General features: G+C 41.9%; 1 protein-coding gene across 2 annotated transcripts in view; it reads left to right on the forward strand.

Moving 5' to 3' along the window:
* The window catches only part of AOAH (acyloxyacyl hydrolase), a 249,021-nt gene that overhangs the window by 36,169 nt on the left and 199,498 nt on the right, over positions 1-13,354 (forward strand). Inside the window, exon 2 of one of the 2 annotated variants that reach the window (XM_040964660.1) lies at positions 6,804-6,913. The exons of the other annotated variant lie outside the window; for it this stretch is intronic. Within the exon in view, the coding sequence (XP_040820594.1) occupies positions 6,869-6,913 (45 nt within the window). The 5' untranslated portion in view covers positions 6,804-6,868. The remainder of the gene's footprint in view (positions 1-6,803; positions 6,914-13,354) is intronic. 2 annotated transcript variants of the gene reach the window in all.

Below are 13,354 nucleotides of genomic sequence, written 5' to 3' on the forward strand. Positions count from 1 at the left end.
GTGTGAAGTGCACTGAGTGATAGGACTGCTGCTCTGGCAATTCCTCCCCACCATGGAGCCCACTGCACCCTGAACTTGCACTATGTAGTACCAGCTGCAAATACAGGTATTTGCACTGAAGTAGGAGCCGGGACTTCCAACTTGTCTTGTGATGCCACTTGCTGTTGCAACGGCAGAGTACCACACTGTAGTGTGTGTGTGTGTGTGTGTGTGTGTGTGTGTAAATGAAGGAGGTAGCCTGGATGGGAAGCGTCTAGGTCCTGGTCATGGTGAGCTGAGGTGCAAAGCCCCTTGACCATGAGGCAAGTCTAGGAGAGTTCAGGTCTATGGGTGAATTTTGGACTCTGGTCAAGTCCTTCAGCCTCCCTCACAAGAACTTATGTTCTAATTTGTGGAGTTACAGGGCTGAGCACAACCAGTTGGGTCTTGGAGCATGAGTTTACCAGGGTCCCATGGAGCTACCTTTTAAAGTCTTGGCAAATGTTAACCCCAACTGAAAACTCAAAGTCAGAACTTGATACACAGTAAGGGTTCAAAGATTTTCTATTCCTCTGTGCGCACACACTCTTTCCTTGCTTTCTTTGGCCACTCTATTGTTCAGTCCTTCCTCCAAATGAAATAATGGAAAGGAAATATAAAAGGGCAACAGGCTGAAAGTAACAAAGCATCCTCCAGTGAACAAGTCTCATTGGTGAGACCGGAAGCTGGAGAGTTTGCTAGCTTCTTGGCAGGGGGCTATTGGTAGTTTGTACCATATCTTAAGCAGCTCTGTCCATCTATAAGGTCCCGTCTGAAGGGTGACACACCATGCATTTGTCTGGATGCAAGTTAAGGTGTGTGCAGAGTCAGGCGTTTAAAAAGTCAACAAAATGTTTGTGCAAACTCAAATGGAAATAGATCTTTAAAGAGAGTTACATAGGTTTTTTGTTTTGTTTTGTTTTGTTTTGTTTTCTCCTGATAATGATTTTGATACAGAACTTCCTACCTCAGAAGTCTTATTAAAGACGATGCACTCTGAGTTTATTTCAGATAAATGATGGGTAAGCTGGCTAATGGACTCTGGCTTGTTTTCCTTCATAGATACTTCTTATTGCTGTGCAAAAAGAACAATAATAAAACAACAATAATTTTGCTCATTAACTTTTAACTTTTACTCTTTTTATCTCTCACATAAAAACAGTCTTCAAGTTCCCTCATTTTAAGAATCCTGAAACATGCTGTATGTAGCATCCTGGGCTTTCTAAAATCATTGGATGAACTGGGCAGCTGATGGCAGCAACACACAAGTGCAGAGGGTGGAATTTGGAGTGATCAGGGAGTCGGGATCTGTTCCATTTATTCCCAATGAGTAGATAGTCCAGATAGGATCTCCAGGTGAGACGTTTGCCTCATCCCCACCCCCCCAGGGCATTAACCATCTCTTGATGGAGGAGTCCACTCAATAGGAAAGTGCAGCTCAGTGGAAACTACCCATGTATGCCCTACCCCTCAGAGGTTCTGAATCCATGGGTCTGAAGTGAAGCCTGAGTGAGCATCAGCACTTCTATAGCTATCTAGGTCTGTGATGCCTGTTAAGGAACGAAATTCAGCAGGAGTGGGGTTGGCATTGTGGTGATGTGGGTCAAGCTGCAGCTTGCAACACCAGTATCCTCTATGAGCATTGGTTGTGTCCTGGAATCTTCACTCCTCCTGGCTAATGGCCTAGTAAAAAGCAATGGAAGATGGTCCAAGGTTTTGGACCCAGTCACCCATATAGGAGACCCCAGTGAGCCATCTTACTGTTGGCTTCAGCCTGGCCAGACACTGGCCATTTTGACTATCTGAACCAGCAGAGGGAAGATCTCTCTATATGTCCCTTTATCTCTATAACCCTGATCATAGATTATGCCCCTTCAACTTGCTTTACCAGGAAGCCAGAGCTAAGAGAAGTTGCTCTGTCCAACAGTGCCAGTTGTGAAAGAACATCACCTGATCTGGAATCAGTTTCCAACCTCAAAATCGGTTCTCCTAGCTGAAGGTCTGAACAGCACTTGAAAACGTGGGCTTCTTTTTAAGTCGGTCTGTGTGTCTTGGGAACTATCCAGAGCAGAAGGGCATGGAACTGGAAGTCTTGTTACCGGTATTTGCAGCTGACCTGTCCCAACTCTATCCCTGGTTGTTTGTTCTGCTAAACACCATGAGTGGTACAGGATTATCCATAGAGTGTTGAACAGAATGACAAAGATTGGAACCAGCCTCTTCACATCCCCAAAGCTGTCCAGCTTCTCCATGATGAAGACCATCATAGGCTGGTACCCAGCTCCTCTGAGTCTGCCTTCTCATCACAGCCAGGCTTCATTCTCTCCCTGGGTCCCCATCACTGTCTCTTGAAGAGTTCAATCAAATTAATTCCCACTATTTGAACTCCCAACTTTTCTCCTTGCCCGCCTAAAGCAGCAGTAATGATATCACTAGGACTGTTTATCACTGCACTGTTGCTCTGACTACTGCTTTTATTCAGCATTCATCCTGTGCGAAGCGTTGTGCCAGTATGACAGGATTAGCCAACTAACCTCATATCACCACTTTAGGAAACCAGACCCATAATTGGCTGCATTTTCCAGAAAAACAAGCATAGACTGTACAGGAGTTTTCTGTCTTAAGGTAGCAAATTAGTCCAAACTTAATGTCTTCAAATCCCAAATAATCAACTTCTAATTCTGTGGGGCAGACATCTGACATGGCACTCACGAGGCTGAAATCAAGATGGCAGCAACTGTATCACAGACTTGTTTCCTGTCCTCTCCAGCTTTGTTGAGGGTGTCCGCACTTCCTGGCTTGTGATTCCCTTTTATTTTCAAACCCAGCAATGGTGGGTTGAGTCCTCACATCGTGTCTCTCTCGACTTCTCCTCTATCTCATTCTCTCATTTTAATGGACCTTTAGATTACATTGTGCTCACACTGAGTCATTCAAGATTCTCTATCTTGTGATTAGCTGATGAGAAATCTTTGCTCCATCTGTAATTTTCCTTTTCCTCAGATAGGCATGTAATACATTCAGATTCTGAGAATCAAGACATGGACATCTTTTTGGGGATGGGGACTGTTTTGCCTAAGAGGTTTTACATTAACTGGTGGTAATGTACGAATTTGCCGATTGGAAGTTTGGTCTGCTTAACTATAGAAGCTCTTCTATTAACCGCAATGCCCATGTCCACCAGTAAAATTCTACCATCAACACTGTTCTCAAAAGCCCTCTTCTGTGGCAGGCAGCCTCCCATCCCCTGGAGGTATTCATCTTAAAATGACCACATACAAAAGGACTCTGAGGTCTCTGCAGGGGAGAGCCTGCCAGATGTCACCAGGGATGGTGGCCAGTGAGAGGGAGGCATGTTCAAAAGGCTGTGGGTGCCCAGAAGAGGGAGTGACTAATTCTGCAGGAAGGGAAGGCAATGTGGGATGGGGATGCAGAAGATCTGTGATGTGATCTGAAGGATAATTAATTCACTCAGCAGGGGAGAAAAGAAAGGCTGCTTCATGCACAGAGGATGATGTGAGAAACACTGAGTGAGGGAAGTGACTGGCTGTTTGGGGGGCAGGGAATGAACTCATTTTGGTGGGATCAGATCAAATGCCTGAGATGAAAAGATGAAAGCTGTGGTTAGAATGGGCTTTAACACTGGGGATCCCTGGAAACAGTACTGAGGTGTTGGTATTTATGAAGGAGAAAATGGACTGGCATCAGAGGATCCTAAGGAAGGAAGGAGCACAATCAAATTTGTATCTTCTGGTAATTTCTGGCAACGTCTCAGAAGATAAACTAGTTGACAGGTTGAGAGTGAGATAGTAATGGCAAAATTGACTGTCCACATGAGACAGTGGTCCAAGAATGGCCATGGAGACAGCACAAGGCATAGCTGAGATAACTGACATTTCTAAGTGTGTAATGGAAAACACGGAAAGAGACAGTAAGCAGAGCTGGGAATTTCAATTCCCCCTGAATTGAAACAGGATAACATCCTAAACAATTTCATGCAGCATACATCAGCAAGGTTATTGGCAAACATAGCATCATAGACTTCTAAGAGACAAAGTTCCTTTCTGGTACTTTCACCTCTGCATAGCATCATGTAGAAGGGACTGTTCATAGTGGAAGCTGGAATTGCAGGTGCTGCCGTTCAGTTAGGATACGTGTGTTTAGGAGGAAGAACCCCTTCTCGAGCAACTCTTGATAGCACCATGCCTCGAGGCTCCATTTCCCTCCACTAGAGTCCTTGTCAACAGAGACTGAACCTGCTGCTTCCCAGACCACCATGGCATCTGCCCAACTCAGCAAGGGAAAGCTAGAACTAGCTTGCCAATCATCAGTTCAGTAGTCGCAGGATCTGGAGGAGAAACAAAATCTTGTGTTGTACATGTTTGTTTACGTATTCAGATGAATCTGTTTTTTTGTTTGAGTATCTGTGTTTGTGTAAGTTTGGGAGTTTTCAGATTTGGCAAATAAAAATATGTGATGCATGGTTAAATTTGAATGTCAGGTGCAAACTGGAAAATCATTCTTTTAGTGTAAGTATATGCCATATGTTTCTGCATGCAATAATTAGGATTTGTCTATACTAAAATTGTACTCATTGCTTACTGAAGATCAAATTGTAATCTGAGCTTGTGTTTCGTTACTACATCGTTAAGTGTTTTGCATTTGCTTGTGTGCATGCATGTTTTTGTGTATCTAAATTGCTGTGTATGTGTGTGAGGAGGTCTGGTATATAGGATTCCTAATAAAATATTTGCCTTAATTACATAGGCTCTGGGAAAAAAATAGAACTATGTACTTACAACAACAACAAAACAATGGTGAATTTTTTTTATTAATGAGGATTGAACAAGTCACGACAAAATACAGAGCTTGAACTAGGTGCATTCATTTAACTACATATTGCTCATTAGGACCAGAAGGCAAAAAGACAAATAATTCAGAGGGCTCATAGTGTGGAGAGCTATGGGAAACACCTCCCAATAGTGCAAGCCAATCTCAACAACCTAGGCTAGTACCTTTCAGTTCTTTGTCTGTGAAGCCGGCCCTGCAGTGAAGGCCAGCAGATATTTCAGTGTGATGGTTTTACTGCTTAGAATCTTTAAATGATTATTAATGGAGCGTATGCACAGCTCTGCTAAACAGAATCATCCTGGCATCTGCTGCAGAAGCATCGCTCCATTCGTCATGTTTGTTTGCTTTTAATACTAGCAATGCTCCTGAAAGGTGAGAAATGTCACTGGCTTCTGTCTTTGAGCAATTCTCACACCTCCCATGCTCTTGGGCAGTGCACCTTGCTCTTTGAAAGGGTTGCCTGCCCCCGTGGGATGGAGGTAGGAGGGCCCAGAGGCACCTCTCTTTTCCCTCCAGAGTCCAACCTGAGGCTCCAGCTCTTACCTTTTTTTTTTTTTTCTTTTTTTGCTCACCCACAATTTTCAGGCTCTGTCTTTCAAAATAAAATTAGCTGGCTATGTGAAATCTCGACCATTCTGGCTTCAAATCTATCTCAAGTGAGCTTTCACACCCCTACAGAAAGCTGCCTTAATAGCATAACTGAGGAGTTATGTAGGAGTTTCCAAATCCAATGGCATGTAGTTAGGATGCAAGCCAAGCTGTAGAAGAAGGGGACATTAGGGGCTGCAACAAGACAGGAATTTATTCCTCACTCACCTGGTATTCTGAGTCTGTGGTATCCTGGCCAACTGTCCAGTCCCAGGGGGACAAAGAGCCCCTTCATTCCTTCTGGCTTCTTATTCTGCTGCCTTCAATCCATAGCTAAAACGCTATCTTGATTTTCACTCAATGGTCCACACCAGTCAATAGAAAGAGGGAACAGGAAGTGCAGGTCTATTTCTTCTAAATGAGATGGGGGCAGCATGCATCACTTCCCCCCACATGCATAGGGGGAAAAAATCCATTCCTGCCTTCCAACAAGATAGAAATGTGACCTTCATTCAGCTGCCTGAGCAGCTTCTCAGAAGAGAATTTGTCTCCAAATATTTAAGACCTGTCAGAGCAGACAGACCTGGGAATACATTTTTTCTCTTTATACCTATTTGGAGACCAGGAACACTGAGCGTCCTCTTGTACTAGACCCTGAGAATCAGTTGGCATCTGCACTTCATTTGCTTTGGATAGGCAAAGAACCTGAGAGGTGAAGTGACATTTCCACTGAGAACTAGCATCCATCTCTGTATTTGCAGGTTCTGCCTCTGTGGATTCAACCAACCACAGAGTGAAAACACTAAATCTGTACTAAACACATAGGGAATTTTTTTTATCATTAGTGCCTTAATAAGTTTACAAAGCACTGAAACACTGATATTATAAGGAAATATAAAGAGTACAGTAAGATGTGCATGGGTTATATGTAAAATACTATATTTTCTATCAAGCCCTAGAGCATCCATTGATATTCTCAGGGCTCCTCAGTCAATCCCTAGTGGATACAAAGGCAACACTGCACAGGTGCCCAGAGCAGCCTTAGACCCAGAGCCTCTCCTACACACTACCCCGCCTTCTGTAATGCACCTCCCATGATGGCTGTACTGGGTTTGAGTCCAGCATCACTGACCTCCCTGTCCAGGAGTTCCTCTGTGCAGCTCCAAAGCAAAGTAGGAACTACATTCCCCAGAATGCCATTCCCTGAGCACCCAGGTTAGAGCACCAGGGAGAGGCAGAGGAGAAGCAGAGGCCTTGGCACCCACAAAGATTGCTGCAGCCTGATGTGCAGGGCTGATGGGATTACGCCTTTCCATGGGCTACTGAAAGCTCTGCCTCTGTTTCAGGTGGAGCTCTTGCCTGGCAACTTCACTGCTCTTTGGATCTTGGACTCCTCCAATGACAATAGAATATGCCCACACCTGGAACACGCTGTCTGAAACTTATGGACCAAAAGGTAAAATGATTTTGGATTGGCTTTCTCATACACCGGGCATGCCCTTGGGCACATCACTTAGACCTTGTCAGAGAACAACAATTTCATAAAATCATTGAGGATCTCATGTGATGGACTATTTACCAATAATTAGGACATCAGGAAACAGGACAAAGATGTTACTGTTATTGCTGTTGTTAATCAAGCATTCTTTATTAGCATTATTACATTTGATCCCAAATAACCCTGACTATTATTACTGCTCGTGTTTGACAAAGAATCGAATTACCTTGCAAATGATCATATAAATTCTTGACAGAGCTAAAATTGAGCCTAATCCCTCAAGTTTCAAATTCACACACAACCACTATGCATTTGCTTTCTCTAAGCAGTAACACATTCCAATGTGCTTCTTTCAACCACTTTTCTCTTCAACAAATATTTCAGCTGGAGTTGTGAAGAAGTTACAGCAGTTGGACTAGGTGTTTTGTGCACTAGGCAAGTTTCTGCCTCAAGCACCAGATCCTACTTGGGAGTCACTGGGCTTGAGTCCAGGCTGTCCTTCCAATTCCAGCTTTCTGGTAATGCACTGCCTGGAAGGCAGCAAGTGATGGTTCGAGTAATTGAGTCCCTGACACCCACATGAGACCTGGGTAGAATTTTGGGCTCCTAGATTCAACCTGCCAGCCCCAAGTGTTGTGAGCATTTTGAGAAACGAGCCAGCGGATAGAAAAAAAATGTTTCTATGCCTTTCAGATTAAAAACTTTAAGGAAATTATGAACAAGCCTATACATGAAATAACTTCCGACTAATTTTAAAAATCCAAAATTTAATTGGTCTGTCTAGTGAGGAAAACCCAACAACTTTCTCAATGGCAGTGACTCCTGGCCTGGGGTGATTCTGTCCCCAAGGGGACATTTGAAAGCATTGTCACAATCTGGTTACTAGGTGCCACTGGTTTCTAGTGGGTGGAGGTCAGGACTGCCTCCTCCCCAGAGAATGGTCTGACTCAACATTTCAATGACTTCATTGATGAGAACTCTTGCTTTAGGAGATATTAGCAGTTTCCTATTCCTGACAGGAATTCTGTGAGATTCTCTAAGGCTGTGTTGATCAATGCTGTAGTTAATTGCTACCTGGGACTCTTTAAATGTAAATTAGATGTCCATCAACCAATGACTGGTTAAAAACTTTGGTATATATAAATGATGGGATACTATGCAGCCATAAAAAATACTGAAATCCTGCAATTGGAGGCTGTTATGTTAGTGAAATAAGTTGATCCTCAAAAGACAAATATAACACATTTCCTCTGATTTGTGGTAACTACTGTGTACAGCACAGAACGTATAATGTATGTGAATGAAACTGATATCTTGAGATTTGGTTGTTTATAGCTCTCGTCTATATTCCTCTGGAACTGTTACCTTTCTACTTATTGAATTCTTAGTGGAGGGGTAAGCTTGTGATTATAAGGTAAATTGAAATTATGATAAAAATTAGAACAGCAAAAACAGAAGAGGTAGCAAGTATAATTACATTCTTAAAACTGTATGAAATACAGGAAATGTGTTCCTTCTATAAAAAAAAAAAATCTGGTCCGCTACTCCACAGACTTGGTAAGGCAGCACATTCTGATCGCGAATTTTTATCACAGTGTGTCTTTGGGCATCTATTGTCTTGCTCCATGCTATACACTCATGGAAATATGAACTCCTCAGTGATGCCTCCCTCTTGTTAAGGCTTCAGGAAGCACCATTTTGTGAATAACTCCTGAATAACTGATTAAGTTCTTTGCCTTTTTTCCTGTTCCTGTCCCCTCTGCTGTGTTCTTTGTCCTCATTTGTGCTTTTTCTTTAGGGCCAACAAAGAGCCTAGAAAACTCTCACGTGAAACTCTTAGCATGTAACTGTCCTTATCCCTAAGCTTAATTATAAGATGTCATGCCTGCTCTACACTTGGAGCTTTTCAAAGTACATCATTATATACAGCAGCAAGCTAAAGCAAAAAAAAAAAAAATCCTCATTGGCAGTCTGATCAGCACAAAGCTGTGGCTATTGAAGCGCTGTAAATAGAAATAATATCCAAGAATAAAGGAATTGCCTTAGGACTGTGCCCAGAAGATCTACTTAGAAATCCCAAACAAAGCTTGTCTCTCGCTCCTACTGTCTGGAACATAATTATTCTGAAAATATTAGTTGAATGGATATTATTCCTCACCTTGCTATTCATTGTCTACTGTCTACCCTCCTCTGTCCACCTCTGGCCCAAACCTAGGGAGGGACATGACCATCCAGGCTTGCTTGCCAGGTGGCTACACGCAACAGGGGTTTATCATAGCGATGAACAAAATAAGTCAAGCTGATCCTTTATTTGCGTACTATAATCTGAGCCATTTTTGTAAGGCCTTCAATGGGGTGCTGATTGATGGTTAGCTATGCAAGGATATAATAGATATTTCATATCCTAAGCCTAATTACATATGAACATTTTATGGCAATGTTCTAATATCTTTCCTGGCTATAACCTATTTTTCGATAGCATCATTTTAATGATTGGAAAATATTGGGCTGTATGAATTGTAATTTATTCACTAGTTCCCTCTTGATGGAAGTTTGTATTCTTTCCTAAAAGTTTCTATTTTAATTGATGCTATTTCAGCTATCCTAGTAAAGACTTGTCATTTCAATAGTAGAGTTATGGTTACCTTCAAGAAGTTTTAGTGTAATGTAAAGAGTTATGCTTACCTGCCTTACTCTTGGGGGATTCCAGTAAGTATAGAAAATGTGAACCACAGAATCTGAGTGTTAGAGTGGAACCTGCATCTGCAATCCCATGCCACTAATGAAGCCTGGTTCTCCCTCTCCAGGTAAACTTAGGTAGTTAACATTTTATTCAGGGTTTCTTTTTCAATACTAAGCAGCAAAATGAAAGGAATCATGTTTTCCTGTCCTATTCTTTCACAATCTCACACCTATATGCTGCATAGGAGGCTTTTTAAGTCGGTAATACATTTCATGAATATGGATGAGGGTACTTGCAAAATTTCATGGAAAATAGAATGAACATAAAAGTTCATTTTTGCATTGTTTTTGAAATTCCAGCATAAATTCTTCATAATAAGCATCTCAATATGAACTTTTCGGAGACCCCTCATAGGACAAGGCAGTGTATACTGACTGGGCATCTCATGCCATCTGTAATGGGCTCATCTAAGGCACAGCTCACTCTGGATTTGGTACCAGGGATTCTCTGTAGAAAATGCAAAATTCCCAACTCCAGTTGGCCCAAGGCTCAGAGGCACTTGACTAAAACATAGCTAGCTGGAAGGGATGCTGCCTTCTGCAGTGGCTATCATGTTAGTGAGCACTCTTTTGGGTGTCTCAATGCAAAACACTCGTACAGTCATACATTTTTAAAAATAGCCATTGAGCACTTTTATGTATTTAGTAATGTGATAGGTGCTAAGAGTAGGGATCAAGTTAAAGGATCCCTGTCCCTACAGACTTGAAATCTAATGAACAAACTGAATGAGTTGATTTGTGTCAACTCAGTGGAAAAGGCATACGTAAGTGGTATCTACTAGAAGTAGTAGTTCTGTTATTTCTAGAATGAATGCATGAAAGAAGGCAGAAAACTCAGAGGGTAAGCAGAGAGCCGAATTTATGGCTCCGCAGTTGTTGCTAGGTGAGATTCCAGAGAGACAGCCGGAAGCAGCAGGGACAGTAGACCAAGAAGTAAGAAGTGGTGGAAGTTGTCCCTGGAAGCTGGCAGAAATGCTACTGTGTTCAAAGGGTGATCAACTCTGCACATTCATTTGTCATCCTCCCTGTGTGGTATTTGGGTTGCTGCAGGGAAAGCCATGGTTTTTACAATCCCAAGTAGTCTGAATGATATTTCTGATGATTCTGTGATTGCTGCAGTACCGGAAGAGAAAATCTCTCCTCTTCAGCACTTGCTCAACTTGAACACATGCTTCCCTTGGCTTCAGTTCACCCCTTGCTAGAAGTCCAAGGATAAAGTATGCACACAATTCTAAGGAAACAAGTGCTGACTTAGAATTAATTATCCCTGTGGCCCATGAACAAACATCTGAGGCACTGTAGCTTGTTCAAAGCATTGACAAGAAGGGTATGAGGCAAGGTCTGAAAAGCCTTAGCCTTGCTCGTCGTTTTGGGTTTTGGGTTTTGTGCCATATGCAAAATGAAGCTGAATAGGTGTGAATTTTATTTCCCATAATCTTATGACTCAGCCGTCATAGTTCAGCTCAAACTAATTTGCATAGGATTTAAAGTTTTTCTTTGCAACTGGAGAACCTATCAGTATGAAATACGTGGCCAGCATAGTTCAAGTATCCTTCAAGAATATAACCTTCATTAGGAAAAAAGTTTAGAAACAGCTGTTGCCTCTGTGATAATTAAGAAAAACTGTGAAATTCGGTCTGATACTTTTCTAAAATTTGTGAAAATGAACCTTCAATGTGATCTGCAGAAGCAATAGAAATTTGGATCCTGACACTGTTTGCTTTCAATCTTAAAACTGCCACTTCTTAGCTGGGTGATTTCTGGCAAACTAACTTTTGTAGGGTTGAATTTCTTGCTTATAACATGCAGAGATACTAACTTAGGAGATAGTAAAAGAACCTTTCATTCTGAAAATTGATACATGACAAGAAAAGGAAATTTGAGGTACCTTTCTTCCTCTGTCTCCTGTTGATTTCTGCTGTTAAGTCATCTTCGATCAATATTGTACTTCTGGTCAGTGCTGAGCAAGGTCCTAACTGCCTGATCATCCTGAACATGACAGTAAGCTCTGAGCATATTGCAGGAAGCTACTTCCTAGACGCATGGGAGAGCCAGCACTGAGGCCAACTGGGAGTAGCAGGGAGACTGTCAGCCATCATAGGAGGGAGCTAACCCGACAGCTTGCCCATCATAGCCCAGTGCCCAGAGTGGCCTTCCCAGCAGCAGGTCCGCAGGTGGTAGAGGCAGGCCAGCAGAGGGGCAGGAAATAATCCCATTCGTTCCTTCCAACCTGGAAGCCCAACCCCAGAAAAACTCGTCACTAGAGAATTGAAGGAGCAAAGAGGCAGGGAAGATACTCGTCCTGCTTTCATCCTGGCCTGTGGTTGAACCACCCACACATGCTATGGACCAAACTCAGCTTAGCTCAAAAGGCTGTAACTGAGGTAAAATCAGTTGCCTGAAACAGTTTGCAGTTAAAAGCTGTCCTCATTGACGAGAAGCTAGATGTCATAACAATCAATCTCCATAACTTTATACCCCAAATGTCCAGGGCATAATGTAAAATTATCCAAGTTACAGGTAGCCAAAAAGGGGAACTACATTCTCAAGATATCAACCAAGATAAATTCTGAGATGATCCGTACAGTAGAATTATCAGGTTTTAATGCAGTTACTTGTAGCAATGAGCAGTGAAGGAAAGCAAAATATGTTAATAGTGTTGAGATAGGAGATTTAGGTATAGAAATAAAAAGGCTTAAAAAAAATCTAGGAACTGGAAAATTCAGTACCTGAAATGAAAACTATGCTGGAAGAATTAACTGTCAAATGGGATTGCAGAGAAAAAGGCCATAGTGGAGAAAAAATGGTTAATCTGTTGTGAAATTCATCAGCATGGATTATTTTCTTATGGTCCCTGGAGACAAAATAACTGAAGTGATTTACCAAAATCTACGTGAGGTCATTAGGAAGAGCTAGCAAATATTACAGTGTGAATTTGTTCTGCTCATCTTTTTTCACATGCTATATACTTTTTTCATGCCTCTCTTCCTTCACTTAGGAAATGTCATTCTCTCTAGGATTCCACCTCATCTGTATGTATGTAATTATATTTGTCTCCTTTGCTTCAAGAAAGAAACAAAGGCAAGGAAGTCTGAAGAGAGAAAACAGCACTTCAGAACTTGTAACAAACCAAATTTTGTGCTGGGAAAGTCACTAATATGGGCACACAGGAACCAATTTCAGTTCATCTTTATTGATTCAGGGCTTGGAATATTGTATGGTTTTGCATTCTTTTGGCAAAAACAGACTGCCTTTTTCCTTCAATCAAATGCACTTTCTTCGAGATATGTATTTTTACCTTTTAAAAACCATCTATTGATACACTTAGAACCACAAACAAAATCTGAAATAAACAGACTGCTTATGTAATAATGCAAAAGACAGTAAAGGTAGCTAGAACCAAATGAGGGTATAGGTGCAAGTCCTACTAAGAAATTCTGTCAATAGAAAAACAGATTGTGCGAGTTACAAAATCAGAAAAATGCCACAAGCAGAGGAAAAAGATCCCAAGTCAGGGAGAGCTCCTCTTTAAATGACTTAGTGCAGAATCCACTTCGGGGGTTAAAGAGTAATGCAGTCAGCATCATTACAGCGCATCTTTCTGTGGCCATGAAGATAGTTCTGGTTGTTCCTTCAGGGGATTCATTACATTAATTC

Source organism: Ochotona curzoniae, unplaced genomic scaffold, assembly GCF_017591425.1.
Source record: "Ochotona curzoniae isolate NIBS_2020 unplaced genomic scaffold, NIBS_Ocur_1.0 scaffold_3835, whole genome shotgun sequence".
NCBI classification, from domain to species: Eukaryota; Metazoa; Chordata; class Mammalia; order Lagomorpha; family Ochotonidae; genus Ochotona; species Ochotona curzoniae.